General features: G+C 31.5%; 1 protein-coding gene across 1 annotated transcript in view; it reads right to left on the bottom strand.

Annotated features, from left to right (window-relative positions):
• Positions 1 to 819: 819 nt before the first annotated feature.
• The window catches only part of LOC126748490 (acetylcholine receptor subunit beta-like 1), a 91189-nt gene continuing 66417 nt past the window's right edge, over positions 820 to 25591 (bottom strand). The window contains exons 9-10 of the mRNA XM_050457757.1: positions 23260 to 23500; positions 820 to 11800 (exon numbers count right to left, since the gene is read on the bottom strand). Coding sequence (XP_050313714.1) covers positions 11636 to 11800; positions 23260 to 23500 — 406 coding nt within the window. The 3' untranslated portion in view covers positions 820 to 11635. The remainder of the gene's footprint in view (positions 11801 to 23259; positions 23501 to 25591) is intronic.

Consider the following 25591-nt stretch of genomic DNA (forward strand, 5'->3'; position numbering starts at 1 on the left):
AATTTTAACATCTCGATTTTAACGGCTACTTTCTCGCCAAACCAGAGAAAAATATACTAAAAGACGTACTTACGAAAATATTCTAAGATTTTTTACACTATAAGCCTGGGTGGCTTACAATGGCACTACAGAGTGATCTATTTTCAGTCTAAGTATTTGTATAAATAATAATTATAATAGAACAATGTTTAGACTGAAAATACTCGCCCAACAATATCTGGTTTTAAAAACATTTCATTGTCCATTAATACTATAGTCTGTCACGTATTGAGCAATTTTATATAGATTTTGATAAAATAAAACGACCGTACAGCTGCCTTTTAACCTATTTTGTACAATCAAAAAGGCTGTTTGTATTCGGACTAAAATTTTCTGCCTTGTTTATTTTGCTAAAGAAAATCATTAAGTATAGGGGTTTGCTTTAAGTTGATTTAAACCGTTTTGGACAGTAATAGAGTGTTTTATTAGAGTAACTTCTTTTAAAAATTTGTTGCTAGTTGAGTATATACCTAAAGAGACGATAACATAATTCTCTGAGATGTTGTGTGAATATTCTTGTATTTAAAGGGTAGAATTAATAATTTTCAAACGGGTTTAGAACTTTTTACATATTCTGACCTTAAACCCGTTTATTATTTTCATCAAAATTAACTATTGCCGACGCTGAAGTAGTTATAGTACAAAAAATATATAATCGTTATTATAAAGCACTTTCTGGTGTTCCAAAAAGTATTATTAAAGCTCTTAAAATATCGCATGTTTCGGAAAAATAGTTGTTATGTCTGACACTTGTTTGTATTTGGTAAATTTAAATACAAGTTTAAATTAAAAGGTTATATTAAACATTTTTTATTACAATAACTTTTAAAAAACTGAAATACTACCAAAATATTTACAGAAATAAAGCTAAAGGTCAATTCGTTATAATACTTGTAAAATTACCATTGCATTGACTAAATTCTTGTTTGAAGATACATGCCAAAAAATATTTTACACGATTTATTAATGTATACAACAATAAATCATATTTTTAAATCCCGATTTATTATTGCCAAAATATACATTATGTCACTGTTTTTCATTTCGAATTCCATGACCCTTGTGGCAAATTAACACACATCTTATTGACAACATTAGGCCCTACCGATAGTGATTTTAAGGGTCGAATAAACTAAAATTAAACGTTCTTATTGCTTTTTGAACGCAGCCAAAAATCCGTTACGTATTTGCACAATTTGAGTAATTCAAAACAGCCTATATAAAATATACACTACTAATTATTAACACAATTTGTTTAAAGATATTGAGTATAACTCCAATAAATGACCTATAATTCAACTATGTAACATTCCAATATAATCATTCCTCACAATTGAATATAAAAATTGATGCAATCTTCATTTACATGTTGATTTTAATTCTAATAAATTAATTTTATTACTATAAGTTAAACAACACAATTTGGTTACTTTAGAGAAGTAAACTGTAGATTCAGATACACATAGACTATGTTTTCTTGACTGTTTTTCAACTAACAAAAGTGTCTTTTATCAGGGCCACTATTATATTGAGAAAACTTTTAAATATTTCTGAATTATGCTTATTAGGATATTGGATTGGTTCAAAAGGCGTGCTTCTTTTATATTAAGTTTTAATAAGGCTATAACTACTTTTGAGCATTTTTCATCAGCAATGTTAATGCTGCTACATAATTATTAATATTTTTCTTATCAATGTTTTAATTAAATACGAATATTATTATTGCCTTAAAATTTGCTGAACAATATTATGGACAGAATAAAAAGAAGTCAGAACAACTTGTTTAGACAAATTATTTTAAGACTTGATATATGAGCATTGTTTTCTACATTTTTAGTGCATGAAATATTTTAAATTGTGAATGGTTTTCAAATATTTATTAATAAATCAATCAAACTTTATGTGCTATCTCTGTTGCTCACATCATTTTCTCCACAAGTTATTTATTGTAGACGGCTAGTTTGAGTGGTAAAATCATGTACCTATGAGGCTAGAAAATAACTTTATTAGTAGTGTAATTTAATAGGGTTTCGGTTAATAATGTCGATTTTATTTGGAGGTGGCGTTACAGGTATATTAGTAGCTGAACACTAGTGACATCTGCTGTGTTTTGAAGGGTAAACAGATGCGATTCAAAGCCACTTTGTTATTTAGTATATTTTACTTTAGTATTTTGCGGGAAAGCGTTATTACATTCTTTTATTTGAATAAAACGGCTGCTAAGTGTTAGCGATTGTTAGTTAAAAAACTTGTGAACGATGGTTTCAACGCATTGGGTAAGATTCAAAAAGAAGAAAAATGTATTTCTTATGAGTTAAAGGAGGATACATTGAAAGGCAAAAAACCATTTGTAAAATTTTGCTCGCCAGACGGTTTTTTACATCGAGTCGTGACAGGTGATGAAAAGTGATTTACTTTGACAATCCAAAGCGCATGGCATCATGGGTCAGCCATCAACATCACAATCTGTACGCAATATCCACAGAAAAAAATGTTATCCTTTGTATTTTGTGGGATAGTAAGGGTGATGTTTATTTCGAATTGCTTAAACCTGGTGAAACAATTACTGGTGAAGTAGACCATCAACAGTTGAACAATTAAATCGCGCGTTGAAGGAAAAAACGTCCAGAGTAGGCCCAAAGGCACGACAAAGTTATATTTCAACATGACAATGCTTGCAATATAATGCAATACTCGAACTCATGTTGCAAAGTGTGTTAAAGAATATTTGAAAAACATTAAATGAAACGTCTTCCTCCACCCGTTGAATTCTCCAGATTTGGTTCCTTCTATCACTTATTTCAACCAATGCATGGACTTTCAGAGATTTTCTAATCTTTCGAAATTTGGATTGATGGATGGTTGGCTTTGAAAAACGAACGCTTCTTTTGACAAGGAGTCCATTCCTTGGCAGAAAGATGGGAAAAGGTTATCTCTAATAATGACTTCGATTATTAAAATTTTCTATTTTTCTATGATAATAAATGTTTAAGTCAGATAATCGATATTATTAACCGAACATCTATTAAAAAATATATTATTGGAATATTTCCAGAGAGAAATGGCCCACAAAAAATAAAATTGCAAAAATCGTTTTTATTCTTTTCCGGAGTTATCTAATGCCCATATTCATGCATATTATATGGCAGCTGTAAGAAAATAACAGTGAGGTTATTTCGTTTATTTCAGAATATATTCAGTTTTTGAAATTCTTAAATAAATGGACCATTCACAGAAAAGATGAGTTTTCATAGCTGTATCAAATTTTATGAAAATTTAGTATATTATTATATAATCATTAATTCCTGATCAAAAGTCTAAATGGCGACAAGTCTGAACTGAAGTTCTTAATTTTCAAAATTTTAAGTCAAAGGTGGCACTGGGAGCCAAATACATGCGATGTTCTTTAATGTATGCTAATTAAACAAATTGGAATCAAATATTTGTTTTTTTCGTATAAAAATGATAATTGCACATGGCATCTTGGAAAGAATTCAAAGAGAAAAGTGGGTCTTGTGATGCTTTAATTTAAGGGCTTTAACGACTACTTTTTATCGGGTTTCTGACATTTACAACTTTTAATTTTCTAAATGATGGAATGAAAATGATGGAAAAATAAATTTTATAAACCCTTCTTCTTGCAGTTGCTATTCATTCTGAATGTTGGCGACTAACAAGGTAATTAGGAAGTTTCGATTTTTAACATTTTCTAATATATAGCTTTAAAACTATATGCTTTTGATTTTTTAAATTATTTTCCTTCTTTCTTTCTTTTTTGAAGATGAATTCTTATCCTTATAAAGTTTGAGATGCGGCGATGACGTCATAATACACATCTCCTTTGACCTCGAGACAAGCGTCCGTCGAATTCAGTTTTCATTGCGAGACGATTTTTGTTGCGTTTTACGTAGCTATTTCAGCTTGGCTCACAAGTAACTAAATAAGTAAAAAATAATATCGAAATTACACGTTATTTCTGATATAAAAAACTTCCTAATTCTTATTTTGTTGGCGGATGTGAGGCAGAGTCCAGTCGTGGTCATTTTGAACTATTTTCTTAGGTTTTAAAGCTAGGGGATTCGTCTTCCCCCTGGTCCCCTCTTGCCGTACACTTTTCCTTGTAGAATTAATTGGAGCAGGGCCATATCATTGTTCGTTCTTCATAATATGGTCTAGGTATTCCAATTTACGTTTTTTAATTGGGGTAGTAACTTCGTATTCCTTTCCTATTTGGCGTAGGATGCGTCCATTACACCACATTTAGAATGGTTCCAGTTTTTTTTATAGCTGCTTCCAAAAGCGTCCAAGCCTCCGCTCCGGCTTTTGAAGACAGTGTTCAGTTTTATAGCTGCTTGTGCTTTTGCTATACATTGCCTTATTTTCAAGGAGTGGCTTTGACCGTTTACAATCGTACTAAAATATGTATAACTTTACACTTTTAATTTGGCTGTTGATTAATAGTCAGATGTGCATTTAAGCCTAGACGTTTGCTAAAACCAAATATTTTGTGTTTAGGTCTAATCGGTACTATTGGCTAATTTTAGTTATACGTGTCATCAGTATTTGTAGGCCTTATAGATTGTCTGCGAATATCACTGCTTCGGCTGCGTATCTGATGTTGTTCAAACGTCGGCCGTTAATTAATCACAATACGGAGTAAACATTTAACAACGTGGGGGATAGTATACATCCTTACCTCACTCCATCTTTATTAAAATTGCTTCTTATGGTGTCCTACTCTTATGTTATTCTATCCCAAAAGATCATGTATGACTGATCTTTGTACTTTTTCCTCGTAGGAAAGGTAGATGTAATATACACCGATTTTCGCAAAGCCTTTGATCTAATTAACATATTTATTCTATTAATGAAGACAGCTGAACAATTTGGATTCTCTATCTGGTTAATAAAATCCTACCTTATATAGCATATATACCTTATATATACCTTATATAGGCATTGGCAGTTTGTCATGATTCGATTAAGTCTAGGGCCACTGTCATTTATCTTCATAAATGATCTTTTTTTTATTGCATAATGCTGCCCTATGCCGATACCAAGATTTTTCTGCGTATTATCACTCTAGCAGATTGAGCCGCCCTTCAATGTCTTAATGCAATTTGTCAATGGTATATAACAAATAGCCTTGACCTTAATCTTATCAAACCAAACAAACCCAACTCTATTTACCTACTGCATCAATGATACTTCCTTAAATAGGCTTGTTGAGGTGAATGAACTAGGGATGGTATATGATGATACATTATCTTTTGTTCCACATATTGATCAGATGATTAAAAATCAGTGTCTAAATCAATGGGTTTCAGAAGATATTATCAAATTTTTTTTTCAGATATCTACACTCAGGCTGTTATATTATGCTTATGTCAGAGCTAAGTTGGATTACGGTTCCATCATATGGTCGCCTATATTTGTGCAAAGAAGATTTTTTAAGTATTTAATCTTTAGGGAGGAAGGTGTTTACCCTGATCGTGGTAACCATAAGATTATGCTTAGCAGATTTAATGAAGTTCCTGTAACTCTACGTCAGGACTATCAGTCCGAACAAATTTATTTACACATTCCCCGTATAGGGACCAGATACTAATCTACCTTTTCTCTCACTCGTGGGATATCAAATGTACTTAGTCAATACAAAATGTGCCAAAATTTCCTTACTTTATGATATTAATTGTGATCTCCACCCATAATTAGGCATCTACATGAGGCGTTGAATTATCCTTAACCTAGCCTATTTCGTGATAATAAATATAAATAAATTAAAAGAACAGAATCAAAATTGCCGCCATTTGATGAGAAGTCATTGATCATAACATACTAACATTTTCAGAAAATATGACAAAGCTATGAATTTCTATATATTATTATGTCCATACTCCTTTTAGTAAGCACACAACCTGAAAACATTTTAACAATTATGATATTTTAGCAAACTGTAAGAATAAATTACAAACAAATTAATAATATTTTTTCTATATGTAACTGTTATTTTGAATAAATTAAATTCATACATTTAATTATCTAAAGTAACACGACAATAATTAATTAAACTAACATACGAAATTTACAAACCAACATTGGCACTAGCGAATTAAATTACAAAGTAATAAAAGTGTCCGCTAAAAAGTTATAAAAAAGTTCATATTAAATCACTTTTTTGGAAGCCCGTTGTTTGGCAAATTCCTCTACAATATCATGGCAAGTTTTCGCTTAGGGGTTTTATATTTTATTCATCTTGTTCTCAGTATATAGGGTTGTTTTGCCACTGTTTATTCACAAAAATAAAAGCTAAGACTAAAACAAACATGCTAAACTTCCCAAAATGGAATTTTTAATATAAAAATTGGCACATATTACCTATATTATTAGTTTTTGGCCATTTATTGACAGTGCTTGTTTTTTTTTTAACTAAACTGTAATTTGATTTAAACATTAAACAATACCATTGGCGTAATTTATTGACAATTTTGTTAAAGAATGTAAGTTTTTCAGTCACAACCATGTAGTACAAATTTAAGTGTTTATCTAGATTATGAGTAAAATAATATTGTCGAATTCGATTGCTGTATAGTACTATAATAATTAAGCACAACAAATTAATTTGCGCAAATATAGGTTCTTTTTCGCAGACACTTCTTAACAGAATATATTGTTAAAAAGGCATAGAAAATGGTAATATAAACAAGCAATAGTCTTTACAAGTTAAACACAATTTTTTTTAACGTTTTTATTACAGTATAACACTGCCTCTTCAATGATCCTACTCTAATCTATAATATACGACAGTGTTAATATTCGTCTTTTTTTTTCAAGATCTTGACATCGCTAATTACGTACTAAGTATAGTTCTTTCCACCGGTTTTTAATTGTGATACAATTTTAGGATCTGTGAAAAGAACTATATCTTTGCCAAGGCTGTCGATAACATCACCGTTTATTTGCCAAAATAAAATAACGTTTATTATAAATATTAACGGGTTATATATAATATGAAAGACATATCTCTCTTGAAAACGTAAACTCTAAATAATGAACACTTCGTATGTATTTTTTGTGGATATTTTGGTCCAAGACAGTTAGACATTACTGTTAAAAAATATTTTCCTAAGGAACATCAATTAAAATAAAAGCAATTTATATGATGATAAGATGGATTTGGCTTTTTATTAATTAATGCCCCATAGTTTTTCCTATTATGTCTAATTTTCTTGGGATATAATACAAGCATTTCAAATAAAATCAAACTATTTTTGACACCTACAGCTAGATATTTGACATATTTGTCTTCATTTTACTAACCTTGGAGTAATGTGGCCATAGTTGAAAATGTAAGTATTGTCTACACAGTTTTTTTTTGTGTGCAAAAGATCAGAAATATAATGTGCATTCAAATTTCGTAGGTTAAAGGCGAAACGTTTTAGCGTACCCTGTCTTCCTTAAACAGTAATTTTGGCACGAACAATACTGGAAATTAAGTTTTAACCTAAACCGGAAATTTGGATAAGCAGGGCAGATACTCTTTGAGATAAATTGACTTGTGCAAGAAGAGGAACATTATAGTTTTTTAGTTAATTCGGACTAGTACCAAAATTGACCTAAGAAGAAAATTTAATTTTTTCTATAAGGTAAACTTATCATTGCAATGGTCAATTTTGGTTAATCAATAAACCAGCATTATGAATCAATGCGTAATGATATACATTTTCCACATCACAACCCATAAAATTAAATTTTAGAGCTTACCTTTTAGACACAAAGTTAAATCTAAATAATTCTATTTTGACAAATTTAGGTGAGCTTAAAATAATCATCGAAAACTTCTTAACCAGGAATTACTTGAGCTGACTACTGATTCATTTTTTAAAAAATCGTTTCTAATAATTTGCACCATTGTTAACAACTTAGTTTTAATAGTCTGATAAATTACGTAAATATCTGGGTAGAACTAATTGCAAAAGTAGTCAATATAATGTTCGTAAGAAAAGGATAGGTATGGTACTTCTAAGACGGTAATATTGAAATAATAAAGTTTTCTTTATGTATGTCTTTGGCTGCACGATAACCCTAATAGGGTTTTCACTTTTTTAAAACCGAAAACCATATTTACTTTTCTCGTTAATTCGTAAAAAATACATCAGGCATTGCGAATTTAACTCCATTCGTTGGAAAACGCCTATACAAACCCTTGCGACAATTTTTTCGCAAATTCAAAACTTAAATGAATTGAAGATTGGAGATTTAGAATTGAAATTTCTCTTGATTTCATAGAGTTGTATTCTTAAATTTAATGGGAGGAAAGGAATAAGAAAAATTAGTGTCAATATCAAATATTTTAACGAATTTTTAGACAATTTATATTTTTCTCTCTAGAATTATATACAATACAGATAGTAAATGGATATTTCCAAATAATAAGTAACTATTTTTAAATAATAAGTGTAGATTGCAAGAAAAGAACATTTTCGGATAATCGAATAATAAGTCGAATTTTCCAAATGCAATCTTCAAAAAATGAAAATATTGAAATGTAAAGTCAGAATTTCCAGGTAAGTGAAAATATAACTTTTTTTTAACAATAAGTAGAAATATCCAGATAGTAAGTAAAATTTTCCAAATGAGGCAAGAATTTAAAAAATAGAAATTTCCAGGTAATAAGTGAAAAGGATACCGCAGAAACCTCATGGGAACTGGCCCTTAGTGGAATGTCGTGAAATCTTGCAGAATGACAGCTCTTGACCTATGTCACATTTCAACTTAATCTACCTTTACATATACTCTACTTATTGAGAGGGATCGCTATGAAATGCAGTAATGGTAAACTTGATCAGTAAAACACACAAATAATGTCATAGCAACCATAAATTTTTGTAATTAAGTTAAAGTTTACTGTCAAACTAACTTCCCTGCTTTAAAAAAGGTTTTCTTTTGCCCTCAACTGAGTACTGAGAGATGGCTGGAAGACCTCCATGAATACATAGTTTTTTATGCGATATAGCATGAAGACCAAGAAATATGGTCAGTTTTAATGTTGAGGAAGACAATAATATTTTAAAAAGGGAAATAGCTGTTACTAGGCTTGTTGGAATAAATCACACGCCTTTACAGATCCATTTTATGCACTAACTGTAACATATCGATTACAAATGAAATTGCAATAAGAGAAGCAGATCCCACATATCGTAAATTAAATGTAATAACACAAACAGCGAACCGCCGATGTGTCATTGGTCATGACGAAGATGATTTATAGAGGCTGTGGACTACAGCGGAGTCAATGTTTTCGCCGAACAGAGAATTTATATTTTTGAAAATATTAGATGCTGTAGGCATCATTTAGATGAAATGATCTCAACACTTCTGTTACGTGGTCTGCACTATATTAAAGGTAATCAAATGCTACCATTTGTAAATAAGTTGGCAGATGTTGCTGCCACGAAAACACGATTTATAAATGAGAAGAGTATAAAAGCTCACCACTATCCTGCTTCCAAATGGTAAAAAACGTTATGTATGCAAAAAAAGATTTGCTTCTGTTTCCATGCAAACTTCGTTCAGTGATGGATTGCCCTTGCTTTAGTGGATTCGACATACTGTCATGTCGTGTTTTGCGTCAATCATTTTCAGTTCGTAAGCACAAACACCTTCTTAAATCCTAACCTTGTCGTCGCTCCAGATGGATTTTTGGGCCTTATTTTTCTGATTCGCGGAATAACGATGCTGAAATACTACGTCATAATTTCGAAGAAGACGGAAATGCCTTAAAATGGTTTGAAAATGGTGGCATTATGTTAGGAGACCAAGGCTGTTAGAAGACCGTGATGGTAGCCAACTTCTTGAAATAACTAAACATATCCCGTGTGAATATATTAGATAGTATAAGTATATCTACTGTCAAGTGCCAGCCATGCTCTTACCTGGTCAGCGACAAGACAACTTATCACTGAAGATGCTTTACGTATTGTTAGTAAAAATGTACGATGGGTTCAAATTCCAAATATTATGCATGGGCTTGTGGAAGTCGACAATTTAACAAGAAGAAATGGTCAATGGATTAATCCTAATGATGTTCCAGAATTTACTGTGCTGGATGTGCAATACCTAAAACATTTTACTACTGGCGTATATCAGGTGAACCTCGCAGCATCATACATACAGGATAGAATTTACTCAAGATTTAGAAACTCTGCAAAGCGTTAGTTCACTTTTAAATAATGATGAAGAAGATGAAAACGATCTTATTACTGGATATTACTGCACCTGCCTATTTGTGCTCACGTAGCCAGTATTGTACGGTTTTTGGGTTAGACATGATCCAAATATTAGCTATATCCGAACGATTCCTTAAAAATCTACACAAAAGCAACTATTAATTTGTCGGACGTCCATAGTTCAAATGTAGCAATTTTACCAAACGTTAAGATTCTACGCAGGCTTGTACATAAGCCAGTCTCAAATCCACGCAATAACAGAAAAACTAGAGTATATACACCAAATTAACATATCACGTAACTTGAAAGAACGAATTTTTAGAGACTCATGGACTTTTAATTTCCACTGATGGCCAGTTCCCATAAGGTTTCTGCGGAGTCCTTTCTTATTAGTAAGTGATGCTTTCGAAACAATACAAAATATCCAGATAATACGTATACATTTTCAGATCAAATCAAAATTTCTAAAGAGTGAATGAATATTTCCAGGTAATAAGTGAACAATTTCTCTATTCCATGAGATTTAAGAATATAGGCAATGACCGGTAATATAGAATTTGCCTAAATCCACCAAAAGGAGAGGAGATTCTCCATGTCTAACAATATGGTTTTCAGTTATGATGGCCATAGACTCTATATAGTTTCAAGAAGAGTTCTTACAACATGGTGCAGTAAATTAATAAATGTTATTAGGATTTCTCTAATGGATACATACATGCTACTGAAACTATTCTAATCGAAAAAGGTAAAAATACTGAGCACGATAAAAGATTTGTAGCAAATAAATATAAAAAAAGAGAAAATTTGGGGAATGGCAGAAAATTTGTTCATTTACAGAAGACACTCTGTTCAAATTTCTTATATACCCCCATATTACTATCAAGTTGTGTATAATTTGAAAAAGTTTGATACAAACTAAGATTTGATACTGCTCTTTCGTGGCGTAATATAAAAGTATAAAAATTGGCTTTTGCAATTCGTCCTATTTTATAAAATTTTTTATTAGACTATAAACATTATTGGTAGCGGCAAAAGACGATATCGTTTTGTAATTTTTTTTTCTCGCAATTATTTGCACACACGGATTTCATTCATCGATTGTCAATCAGCGATATAATAAATAAATAATTGTTTTCGAATTTCACACGCGCGGACGATGCGGTAATTTACTTAAAAACTTAACTAATAATCATCCGTAATGATTCATTAAATTTGTTGAAAAAACCCTATTATCATTTGATGTTTTGCCGCCAGTCGCATTACACTATTTTCCGAACTATAGGCCTTTGTTGTGAGTTTCGCATATGGAAGCCACATGATTTGAGAGCCTGGATCAGAAGAAGTATCTGTTTTTTTTTCTTCTTCTTCTATTTACCGCGATAAATCTCTATTATCTTATCTTGATCGACGTATTCGAAGATGTGGGGTGCGTCCATCAATATTCCAACTGTTCCAGCTGTTGTCACGATAAAAAACATGTATAGTTGTAGTCTATCTATTACCATTGCCACATATTTCCAGTCTTCCCGTGTCTGCAAATTAAAAAAAAAATTAAATACTTTATTACTGGAATTTATTTATAGGTTCAATATATAATTCCAATCTATTTTGTGGAGGAAACAGTTTTTCAAATATTATTCACTAACTTTTTGCTGTTTAAAGTTTTATTGTTATAAAAGACTTTATTGATATAAAAGTATTATTACGTTTCTCTTAAGATGATGACGGTTGATCGTCTTAGTCGTGCTGTAATAACGCAAATGTATTTAATGGTGATCCTAATAGTTGTTCTACTAGGATCTGGAAAGCTTGGAAATGTAGATATGCTACATGAAGGAGTCAACCTGGAAGTGCGATGGGTGTGATATATCAACATTAACTGAAACTAGATCACTAATAGATGAACAGAGAATCAGAGCGTAGCAAGGTTCATGATTTCTTTGACCAGGACTTTGATACTGAAATCAATAACAGAACAATCTTCATGGGATGTAAGCAGCTTATTCCAGAAATGAATATTGCAATATTGCTTAAATTTTTTCTAATATTTTTAATCATGAAAGAGGTTTGTAAGTTGGAACAGTAAAATTTGTCAAACTTTTAATAGCGTCAGCTGTCAATTTTTTATTGTTTTCACCTTGTTTTGACGTGTCATTAAAAAATTCTAAAATTTTCTTTTGTTTATGTCACTCGCATTTCTTTTATATGTCAACATATGTTGCAAGTAATAGGTAATCTCAATATTGGAACAGCAAAGGTTTGTAAGTTGGAATATCAACCCTTTTGAATATTTGAAGCTGTCTCTGCTGATCCTGGTGTGTCTAAGCCATGAATAAAAAGAATATAACATATTTTCTTATACCATGCTGCAATGTAAAAAAAATATTGTTTCTCAAAAAAAAATGTTTTTTATTATTGATTCATTTATTTATTCATATAGAAATGAACTCTAGTTCTATCGGATTGCAGCATCAGAAAACAACAAAAACACGTAAACAAATACAACAAGAATTTATATCACAATATTTTGATAGTGCTGCCGTGAATAGGGAAAATGCAGACGCATCTGCAATAGAGAATGATTATAATAAAGAGCCAATTACAAAACAATGTATTAGTTTTTGGTTTAAGGAGGGAAAGGGATCACTGGGAACAGAAGTTACCCAGCTTAGGTAAGGTTAGTAAGGCTACTCAATATGGTATACTGTGGCCATACGATCCAAGATCGGGGTAGCACTGAGTGGACTAGAGCAGCGTTACTCAAAGTGTGCTCCGCGAAACCTCCGGTAGGGCTCTGCCAGCAGTCATAATAAATGAATGCATGTATTAAAGTAGACCCTATAAGAATAACGTTACCTAAGATAAAAATAAACAACCAAAACGAAACGCCTACCAAGTAAATGCCCGACCTATTACATCGAAATGTTACAGCGTTACTCGTACGCCACCGTGCCCCCGGACTATAAGCAATCGAATGACCTCGGTTCGTCGCGCTGTTTCTCGTGCTCGTGCCTCGCGTACTTCGGAGAAAATCGTCTCGCTCTCCGAAGTTTCTTAGGAATTCGAGATGATTCGATGGTTACTATTTGTCATAAAATTGACCAAATCAAATTAGTGTTAAAGAAAAATGGAGCGCTGGCTTAAAGGCAAAAAATGTGGTTCGCTTGGATGATGCGTCAAATTCAAATCACGGGGTGATATGACGGCGTCAAGTTCTAGTTTTATGGTTTCAAGTTCAAGTAGTCAAACATCTAATGACACACTGAATGTGGAAAAACGAAAGTATGACGAATCATACATTAATCTCGGCTGATTTGTTGATTTCAACGGCTCACTTCTTTGTATGTTGTGCAGCAAACTCCTTCCTAATAGTTCGATGGTACCTGCTAAGATGCGCCGACATTTAGAAACTGTACATCCCGACTTCAAAAACAAAAGTATTTTTTTATCATAAAACATTATTGCTCCATACTGAAGTGAGATGGTTGTCTCGGGATAAAACTTTGATAAGGCTTTTTGAACTAACAATAGAATTAGAAGCTTTTCTTACATATGTTCCTCTTAATTTAAAAGACCGTTTGTCCGATAAAAGCTAGTTATTTAGACTAGCATTTTTAGCAGACATGTTTGGATTATTTTAACGAATTAAACCTGTCACTACAAAGAAAACAGACAACAGGAACAGTTTTCAATGCTAACAACAAAATAACTGCCTTTAAAAAAGAAAATTAGATTTTTGGATTACTTGTTTTAATAAGAGAGAAATCGAAAGCTTTTCATTGCTAAGTGAGTTCCTTAGTCCCCATAATCTTAGTGATACAGAAATATTTCAAAATTAAATATTTGTTGAATTGGTGCAATATCTCAGTGATCTGCAAGGGCCTTTTGAATCTTACTTTCCTGAAGAACAGAATACAAAACTCATGGATTTAAAACCCTTTTTCATCAAAATTGCAGAAGCCTGAAAATATGTCAAATCAGATCTATGAATCATTTCTAGAAATGACATCGAATACAAGCATGGAATCATTGTTCAAAACAATTTCACTAAATGATTTTTGGTGCAGGGTTCGTGATGAATATCCACAAGTTACGACAGAAGCTTTGAATATTCTTCTGCCGTTCCCAACAACGTATTTGTGCGAAACGGGATTTTCAGCATATACAGCTACAAAAACAAAATACCGCAATAGACTGGATGCCGAACCAGACATGAGAATTCAACTTTCTTCTATGAAGCCTGACATTACCCAGTTGATGAGGAATAAAAAAACAATTACACGCCTCGCATTAAATGAACTTAGTGTTATCATTTGCTTACTAACTCACTACTTACTGTATCTATCTTCTTTTGTATGATTATTATTAATAAACAATTCACATATAACTGCTTTTGCTTTTAGTTTAGAGTTTAGGGTTCCGTTAAAAATTTAGTTTTTTAAAAGGGTTTCGTCACGAAGAAAGTTTGAGTAACACTGTGCTAGAGGATTGTTAATAGGACAGGCAACTCACGTTGAACCTGGACCTGAAAGCAACATACTTATCGGCAAACATAATAGAAATCCAGACCTGTGTCTAACTGATGAGAGAAGTGGCGCCAAGGAGTTAAACCTTCGTAGTCATTAGAGGAGATCAGGCAGCAACAAACGCTTTAGAACAGTTTGAGACTAGGTCAAAGAATGTACAAAACCGCTGGGAGGATCTCACCAACCTATCAAAACAGGCTAAAGATTATCCTATCACAGAATATGGTGCTGCAAGAAGGATAATCTAACTTGCAATGAAGGGGGCCAGCAAAAGACTCTTAGGCCCAGAACCAACAAGCTCTACCAGTGATAAAACCTGTAAAAGGGATATCAGATACTGCTTGGAACTTTAGCATAAAAACTACTGGGAACAACTGCCAAAGCTGTAATTAAAATTGAACCAGACTAGATTCAGGGCGACAGTCTTGGGCAAAGCCAAACCTTCACCAGAGAGGTTAAGAACTACACCACTGAATAAAATACTGGATTTTCTGCAAGTAACAGAACTGAACATGTGAGAGTAATTTTCTGGAATACAATGTGGCCGTATGAAAATCGAATCGCTGTATGAAAATCAAGCATCACCAAAGCTGCTGCTATGTGCCCAAATATAAATACATATTCCTATGTCAGAGCAGTACAAAAAGATAATAACATTTTGATGGTGAAACAAAAAAATGCGGAGAAAAATACTTAGCAGATTAAGGTGGATATAGAACAAAAGTAGACCAAACTGATATGCCATAAGTGAGCCTACAAAAAAGGGAAGCGTTGTTTTGAAGTAGCGTAACGAGAAGGATATGAGAGTTATACAAACTGAACTTGAAACAAAAATGGGAGATAATTACACAGTAGATGTTGTTAATTCCACTACCTCTAATCTTTTTGCCTAATTTATTGGAAAGAAACTGAAAGGTAGTGGAAATGAATGAGTGTGAAGATCCCCTGACTGATAATAGAGAAGCAGACCAACAAACAAAGAGGTAGATGTTGGGTGTTTAATAAATACAATATTTGACCCTGCTTTAAATATTGCAGTTATGGACATATTGTCAGTGATTGTAAGGAAGTTAGGTATGGGGGTAAATCTGACGATGAACATAATGACAAAAAATACAATGTGTACCCAAATGTGTGAATTGTGCAACGTCAAATGAAAAGCTTGCTCTTTCCTTGGATGATCGTCATACTGCGTGGGCTATTAATAAATGTGGCGTATATAAAAGGGACATTCAACTCCAGGGCTTTTTGAACAATAACAATAATATAATGATTCTATTAAAGGACTGGCAACCTAAGATCTTGTTACTCAGTAAAGATCATGTGTCAGAAGGGACTGAACCCTCTGAACTTTATATTGGGGGATATAAGATAGAAAAGTGCGACATATAATAATAGAATTGGAGAAGTAATTGCTTTAGTAAGAAACAACATTGGCTACAAGTTAAAAAATGTGCAATGTATTGAAAATGTTGTTTGGTTGTTGTCCCTGGAAGTGTCTTTGTTTGGTATTTATTTTCTGTATTGTACCATGCTCCACAAAAACAAGATGCTGCCTTTATTCAGTTTTTCGAAGACTACCTAGATCAGGTGAGCGAGTTTTTGATGGTACTAATATTATTTTGGAAGATTTGATCTCGATCTATTTAAAAACTAATTTTATGTTGACAAGATAAAGGATGTCATATTTTCAAGTGGATTTGCACAAATCGTAAAGACGCCTATAAGAATAGCACCTAGCAGCTAGACACTTATTGACTATGTAGTAACTAACAACAAAAAATTACCTCATAAAGTTCGTTTAATACTGAAAATCAGTAACCACTCCATTATCTCTATTAATACTCTTAAAATCTACGAAATATTGTAATTCAAATCAACTGCATTTCAAATGCCACTAGCAGAAACCTTCATTTTATCTATTACAGCAAGCCTATACAAAATGTGTCCCATGATAACAGCTGTCAGCAAACCAAAATTTCAAGATAAAAAGTGGATTATATTAGGGTAAGAAGTGGATACGGAAATTAAAAATCTAATGAGTAAAAGGGATAATCTCTAAAAAAGAGCCATTTTACATCAAAATGAAAACATACGGACAGAGTATAAAGCAAATCGAAATGCTATCGTAAGTAAAATTAGAAGTTTTTTGATGCAATCACAAATGAAAGCAGAAAAAATCCTAAGGAGTTATGGAAGAATTTCAAGACCCTTCTGCGGGGTGAAGCTCAAAGCATTCAGAATAAAAACTGACGAAGCAAGAATAGCACAACAATTTAATTATTTTTTGTATAGATAGTATCAGTGATATTCTTCAAAATACCTCAACCAAACATCGTTAGTAATACCCCAAGAAGTATAAGCTCAACTAATATTCCCCAGAATTTTGAAACAATATCAATGGCTAAGTTGAGACCTAAAAAACGTAGGGTTGAAACAGATTCAAACAGATAGGGTTGAAACAGAACAGAAACAGAACTAAGCTTCGCCCTATCAACACTGTTTTTATATATGACAACGTCTTACAAGTGTTTAAGTTTCGTGAATACATTTTTTGTGAGTATATCGTATTGGATATCTCTGATAATTTTTTAAAGGCAATTGACTCGGAATTATGTGTTGGCTGTGTTTTTGGATATTAAAAGGTCATTTAAAACTATTGTTAGGTAAGTTAGAGTACATAGCGGTTTAAAATTGTGTAAGTCGTATTTATGTAATAAGTTGTAACGTATTAAGTTTAATAATTCTATATCCGAAAGTGTAAATGTCAATATCGGTGTGCCCCAAGGAACTGTTCCAGGTCCTTTATTGTTTGTATTGTACATAAATCTAATATTGCATTTCCCGAAAAACTAGCTGATTCTCCGAAATGACAGAAGTGACACACCGCGCGACGTCTCGAAGGTTGCCGAGTATCTTCCGGAAGAGCGTTCTGCCGAGTTTATAAGGAGCCGATACGATGGAAGTCAGTTGTCAGTTCAGTGAAATAAACTACAGAGATTTATATAGTGTTTGATTGATTTTTTAAGCTTTCGGGTATTTAAAGTAATTTTCCATTTTATTCCAAGTAGTTGACATAATTTTTAATGTCCTCCATTTTAAATACCTAATTTTTCATAGCTTGGAAGTAATATCTTTACTCTAAATTAAAGATTTTTTTTTTTTATACTTTAAAATAATGCTTTATGGTTTGAGGTATTTTTTTAAGGTCTTCGAGCACCTGAAGTAATTTTTCATTTTATTACAGGCATTTCAGTTAATTTTTTTGTATTTAAACTAATTCATTATATCTTCAAGGCATTTAAAGAAATTTATATATATCCAGAAACTTCAATATTTTACATATTTCTCCTGTTTTAGGCTTTTATGGACCAATCTTAATTCGCTTAATTTATATTATTATATAACTTGAACAAATAAAGTTTTTCATTTTATAATATTTCTTTCCATAATAAAAGCTTGGGTCGTGGTATGAATTTCCTCAGTTTCAATCAATTTTTTCGGATTTTTAGAGAAAATAAAAATTATTTGTTCCACATACAGTCCCGAATAAAATGAGGTCAAAAACCAGGTGAACCTTTAGCTCATACATTTCAGCGAAATTCTCTATTTTTCTCTCCTTGTGTGATTGGAGTTTTGATCGTGCTCGTATTTGTCTAGTGCACTTTTCTTAGAAAAAAACATGCATGTTAAAACTAGAGAATAATAAAATAGGAGAGAGGTTAAACGAGCAGTAAAACCCAATAAAGTAGGTCATCCACTATTATCTACTATTCAGCTTGACCTAGTCCTATTAAGGTCATGGACCCGAGAACAACGAACAAATACAACTAAACTAAAAAAATATCAATATAATAAAGTTTATTTTTCGAGACTTAGACCCCATATTTAAGCATTCAAGTTTCAAAAATATTTTACAGGAATCCCTTTAAGTTTATCCATTAAATTCATTTTACGTCCGTATTTTATCGATTGTGACGCTCCCGAATTTGGCATGTATTCTCACAGAGGACTCTGGATAAACCCAGAATGCTGCATTTGCTCCGCCGCTTTAAAAGATTCGGTAGGGAGTTTTTAAAGGATAAAAAGGGGCAGACAGGGAAAATGCCTTAATGATTTGAGTGCCAGTAAGTGAAAGAGCAAAATGGAATGGGTATATTCTAGGTATTTTAAAGCCTTTGCGGTTAAATCGTACGTAAACTGCTTGCTAAGTGAATTAAATAAAAAGCCTTGCGATTTTGTTATTAAAGGAACAAATCTTCTTTGAAAATTGAATGCGGACGAGATTAAATAGATTTGGGGGATTTAAAATGATTTTTTTAATTTCTAAAGTAATGATAAACTTTCTTCGGGAATGGTTCTTATGATCAGTGGTGTCTCGTAGTGTGTTTAATAAGACGATACAATAAGCAAAAAGGTTAAAAAATTACACTTAGTTTTCAAATTAAGTTATTGTTTTTTTAATTTCACTCTAAGGAATTAATTTTTCATCAATTTTGAGGAGTTTAAAGTAATTTTTCATTTAATTTTAAGCATTTGATGCAATTTTTCTATTTTTTAGAGATGACGAATTTCATGCTTGTTAGGCTTTTGAAGTAATATGTTGTCTGCCACGCATTCTAAGTAATTTTTTCGTTTTTTCAAGGGTTATTTAATAGCGAAGCAAGTTTTTATTTTACATCAAATTGAGATCATTTTGCATATCTTTCAGTAATTAAAAATAATGTTACAGACATTTGACGCAATTTTTTATATCTCCCAGGCATTGTAAATAAGTTTTTTGTTTCAAATGCTGGATCATTTTTTGTGAAGTCCAGGCAATTAAAACAGTTTTTTACATTTTCTACAGTTGTTTTAGATTTTGAAGTCTTTTGAGACCAAGGCTTTGTGTTTTTTCGCATATTCAAAATCTTATTAGGGTTTCTTTAAGCGAAATGAACAATTTTTTTTCAATTTAGAGTTATATTTTTTCCTCCAGGTATTTAAAATAAGCTTTTCTTTTATTCCAAACGCTGCCAACGTTTTTTTGTGATTTCCAGGCATTTCAAATAATTATTGATATTTTGTGTTATAGTTATGTTTTTTTCCTTCAGGTACTTGGAATATTTTTTTTTATATTTTAAAAGCATTTGAAGTAATTTTTAATGTTTTTCAGACATTTGAAATAAATTTTTCTTTTGTTCCAAACGTTGTTAAGAGTTTTTTGTGAATTCCAGGTACTCCCAATAATTATTGATATTTTGTTTTGGAATTATTTTTTAGAAATATTGTTTTGGAGTATTTCACCAGGTGTTTGAAATAATTAGTCATATTTTCAAGGTACTTGAAATAATTTCTCATTTAAGAAATTAATTTTACAGGTATTTGACGTAATTTTTCATGCCTATCAAGCATTTAAAATTAGTTTTTATTCTATTACAAATGTCGTTAAATTCATTTGTGATTTCCAGAGATTTCAAATAATTATTGATATTTTGTATGATTTTAGAGTTTTTAGAGTTATTTTTTTGTCTCCCAGATATTTGAAATAATTTTTCATATTTTCAAGGCACTTGAAGTAATTTCTCATTTAAGTCGGTATGCCCTATGATGTAATTTTCCATGTTTTTTAAGCATTTGAAATAATTTTTTCTTTCTTTTTCAATATTTTTTGTGACTTCGATATTCTGATTTTTTCTTTCTACCTTACTATTGATATTTTGTAAAGTTTTACAGTTTATTTTTCCTCCAGGTATTTGAAATAATTTTCTTAATTTTAGCCTCGTAGGCCTGAAAATAATTTTACAGGTATTTGACGTAATTTTGCATATCTTTCAAGCACTTAAAATAAGTTTTGATGCTATTACAAATGTCGTTAAATTTATTTGCGATTTTCAGATATTTGAAATAATTATTGATATTTTCTAAAGTATTTGTCCTCCAGATATTTGAAATAACTTTTCATATTTTCAAGGTACTTGAAGTAATTTCTCATTTAAGTCGGTATGCCTAAAACAAATTTTAGAGTCCGATGACATAATTTTCCGTGTTTTTTAAGCATTTAAAATAATTTTTTTCTTTCTTTTTCAATATTTTTTGTGACTTCGATATTCTGATTTTTTCTTTCTACCTTACTATTGATATTTTGTAAAGTTTTACAGTTTATTTTTCCTCCAGGTATTTGAAATAATTTTCTTAATTTTTGCCTTGTAGGCTTGACAATAATTTTACAGGTATTTGACGTAATTTTTCATATCTCCCAAGCACTTAAAATAAGTTTTGACAAACGTCGTTAAATTTATTTCCTAGATATTTGAAATAATTATTGATATTTTGTAAAGTTCAGTTTATTTTTCCTCCAGCTATTTGAAATAATTTGTCATATTTTCAAGGCACTTAAAGTAATTTGTCATTTTAAAGTTTGCCTGAAAATACTTTTTTTTGACGTAATTTTCCAAGTTTTTTAAGCATTTGAAATAATTAATTATTATTAATTTATTACAACCGCTGCTTTCCAAACATTTTTTGCGACTTCGATATCCTCATTTTTTCTTCCTGTCTTACTATTGATCATTTGTAAAGTTTTACAGTTTATTTTTCGAGGTATTTAAAATATTTTGAAATCTCTTCAAGGCACCTAAATAAATGTCTGATCTTAGCCAGGTACGCCTCAACGTAATTTTACAGGCATTTGACTAATTTTTCATGTCTTTCAGGCATTTGAAATAAGTTTTTCTTTCTTATATTACAAATCAACAATTACAAGCCAACACAAATCCAGGAATTTCAAATAAATAGCGATATTTGGTAAAGTTTTTGAGTTATTTTTTCCTCCAGGTATTTGAAATAAGTTTTTCTATTATTCCAAATTCTGTTAATTAAGTTAATTTTGTTGCAACTTCCAGGGATTTCAAATAAATATTGATATTTTATTTTGGAGTTATTTTTTTGTCCTCCAGGTATTTGAAGCACCTAAAGTAATTTTTCATGTTAGCCAGGTAGGTCTGAAAATCATTTTACAGGCATTTGACATAATTTTTTGTCTCTCCCAGGGAATGTAGCATTTTTTATGATTTCCAGAGATTTCAAACAATGTTTCATGTTTTCGACACTTTAAGCCTTATTTATTTTGTTCTCCAATTTCTCGTATATTCAAGACACTTAAAGTAATTTTTCCGTAGAACTGTGGGCTATCGAAGTCTTATAAAAATCAAGACTTGATTTGAGATGTACTACGATTTGATTCATAAGTAAGATCTTTCGAAAAATATATATAACAACGCAACGTCAATAATAAATATAGCAGAATATATGGAAACTAAAAAAATTCCATTAAGGGGAATTAGGCAGGGTGACACCATCTTTCCAAAGTTCTTGAGTCTTGCATTAGAAGACCTTTGCAAGATATTGGAATGGGACAGAAAGGGCATAAGAATTGACGGAAAATATCTTAACCATCTTCGCTTTGCATATGATGTTGTGCTTATTAGTCAGGATATCGGTGAAATACAGAAAATGCTGAAAGAGGTCAAAATTGCATCAGAAAAAATAGGGACATGAACCATGAACCTCAGTAAAACAAAAATCATGACTGTAGTTGATCATATTGTTATACCTGAGCAATCAGGTCATAAAAAAGGTCGAAGATGGGGTAACGAAAATCAAACCGCAGAATTTAACAAACGAGTCCGACAAACACAAGGAGCTATAGGTAAATTGCCACATATACTAAAAAATAAAAATACTTCAATTCACCGTTATGACTTGGGACCAAACAACTACGCTTACCATCAAATCAGCTAATATACTTAGAACAACACAAAGGGTCATCGAACGCATGATGTTAGGACTATGTCTTAGGGACCATATTAGAAATACAGAAATTAGACAAGGAACTAAATTCGAGAATATCATAGCACGTATAACCCAGTTAAAATGGAATTGGAGGTGGACAAAACGCATAATACAATGAAGACCACGACTGCACAAAAGAAGTGGTGGTAGACTGCAAGAACGTTTGCTAGATGATGTCAAAGAGAGAGTTAGTAGAGCATCAGATAGCACAAGACAAAGAAGCATGGAAACTGACATGGACCTTTGTTCAGGAGCGGACTACGAAGCGCTATTGAAAGAAGAAAAGAAGGGCTGAAAATAACTTTTAACGTGATTTTTCATGTGTATCAGACATTGAAAGAAATGTATTATTTTATTTCAATCATTGGCATAAAAACATTGGTTTAAAAAAATACCTTTTTAGGGGGAATGACGACTAAATCGTTAGAATGTTCAGGTAAATATGTTAGTTCTACTTTAGTCAATATTTATAAAAAAATATTTTTGACCATATCCATACTTTTGTTTTTTTTTCTTTAATGGCCTTATGTCGAGCACATTTAGCCACAAGTTCCTAGCGAAACAACACATACTTTTCTAATTGTTTTATGTTACCCTAAAAGAGATGAATTTTGGATATTTAATAAACCTACCTGTATATACAAATCTTCGTTGCGTAAATGTTCAGCTATAAACTCAACGGCTTCCGTAGCCTTGGAAACTTCCGGTGAAAGAAGTATGGAGTCGGAACTTTCACTCTCTCTCCTACAGCTGTCCGGAGCCCCCACCGGGACGCCTATGTCAGCGTTTGTTTTTCTATTCACCTTGCAATTAGGATGGTGGTGTAGATCTGACAATTCCATTACTTCTACTTTATTTTGGGATTCGACAGAACTAAAAAAAATATTTATAATATATTCTTTGTGTAATGACAAAATTCTTCTACACTTTTGTTAACCAGATGACGAAATAATCTAAAGGGAACCTTAAGGTTGTTATTGTATTTAGTTTCTTTGTTTTAAATGTTTAGGTCTGATATATATAGGCTCTTAATATGAGTGAAACACGTGTAACCTACTGTTAGAATTAATAAATATTTTGAGACCGAGACTTTGTGTAGTTCCCTTTAGATTATTAAATCTAGGTCTCTTTGAGAAAATGTACAACGTTACAAAGGAATAAATAGATATCTCCAATACTCTCTTATTCTTATAGATTTAATTTATTACTAGTCAAGCTATACCGGTTAAAAAATCTGATATTTTATAGTTAAAAGGTCTATAAATATTTTTTAGTGCAAAATATATTTTTTTCTTAAAGGAACTCACTAGTAAAAATCGAAAAGTAAAATTTTAAACTTTATTATGTCTAAAATTATTAAAATTAAATAAACGTATACACTGTCATCAAAACATCAAAAATAAACAAGGTATTTCATTTAAAAAAAAAAAATAATGTGTCAAAACATAGACACCACTTAGCCATAAAACACTACTCAATTTTAAAATTATCCATTTTTTTTATATGCCAGTACGCAGAAAATACACCATTTACATTCTTGATAATAAGTTTATTAAAATTATATTTTTAAATTACAAAAAACTTAATAAAATATGTATAATAGTATTAAATCAAACCAAAATAGGGTTAAACTAAGCCAATAATTTTCACTTCAGAAGTGAGTTAATTTAACAAGTTCTTGATGGCTTTTACATTATCTGATAAAGCTTAATTACCTTATAAAGATTAAAATCTTACCCAACCTATAATCTTTGCGGTTTACGTTTCCCGAGATTCCGCACTAATTCCCTTATTGATTAAATTTTAATTAGCAAGTGAAAGCAACTCAAAAATAAAGGTAATGCTATACCTATACTCTTTTCAAGTATTCACAGAACGGAATTTGATGCTAAATAATGAAAGCAAATCGTTTCAGCTTACGTAATACCTCTAGCTGGTGTTATTCCACTCCTGAGGCATTGTTTTATTGCAACTCCGGAATTTTATTAAGTTTCGATAGATACCTGAGTCTGGATTATATATAGAATTGCCAGATCTTTTATTGTACATGCCAAGAATAATGGTTTAAAACCCTTTGTCTATGTAAGGTTTTAAGTTTAAAAGGACTTGCGAATCCCACATCGTTTCAAAGCAAATTTTTTATCATACACACTATCAGTATTGTTAGGATACAATAATGATTTTTCTTTTCTAGTCTTTTATTAAAATAGCTTTTCGATCGTTGAGATATTTTTAGAGAAGCATTAGGCAATTTTGCCTGATACGCAATAGAGATCGAGTGAAAATTTAGCGGCATGAATACGGTTCTCGAAAGTGAAACATGCTATACGTACGTCGATCGATAATGCATAACATAGCTGGCCGTTGACCCTTCGGGACTATGTAGTACAACTTGGGGAACTGATCACATCTTTTTAACTAATAAGTTTCTCCCAATTTCTAAAATGTCTAAGCATTGGCAATTAACTTGGTCTGATAAATTGGACAAAAGTTTGTGAAAGTATAATTGTAGAAATATCAAAAGTTTTATATAGTTATTTTACATTTAAAGTTTGCTAATGTTCCAGGCCTTTAGAAGTTACAAGTGATTTTTCAACAACCACTCATTTTTTAATGCAGAAAAACTAAATAGATCGCGTGTCAATTTTTGGCCTAATTGATCTTTTTCACCTGTAATATATTATAGAAGCTGACAACTCTGTCCTGTCGTATAAAGAAAGATTTATTCGAGATTTCTTTCTATAAGTTTCAATGTATGTAATTATTATTTCACCTGCTAAGTGATCACGGATGTGAGTTTTTAAATATAATTACAGAGAGTTTTATTTTCGCTTCTTTAGATACGGTTCAGAATGTAATTTCGATATTAAATGTGCTACAAAATAAAAACGGGTAAAAATAAAAAAAAGTAAAAGAATTAATGTTATGTACATTTTTTGATATGATCTCAGATCCAAGATGAAA

Source organism: Anthonomus grandis, chromosome 22 (assembly GCF_022605725.1).
Source record: "Anthonomus grandis grandis chromosome 22, icAntGran1.3, whole genome shotgun sequence".
Taxonomy (NCBI): domain Eukaryota; kingdom Metazoa; phylum Arthropoda; class Insecta; order Coleoptera; family Curculionidae; genus Anthonomus; species Anthonomus grandis.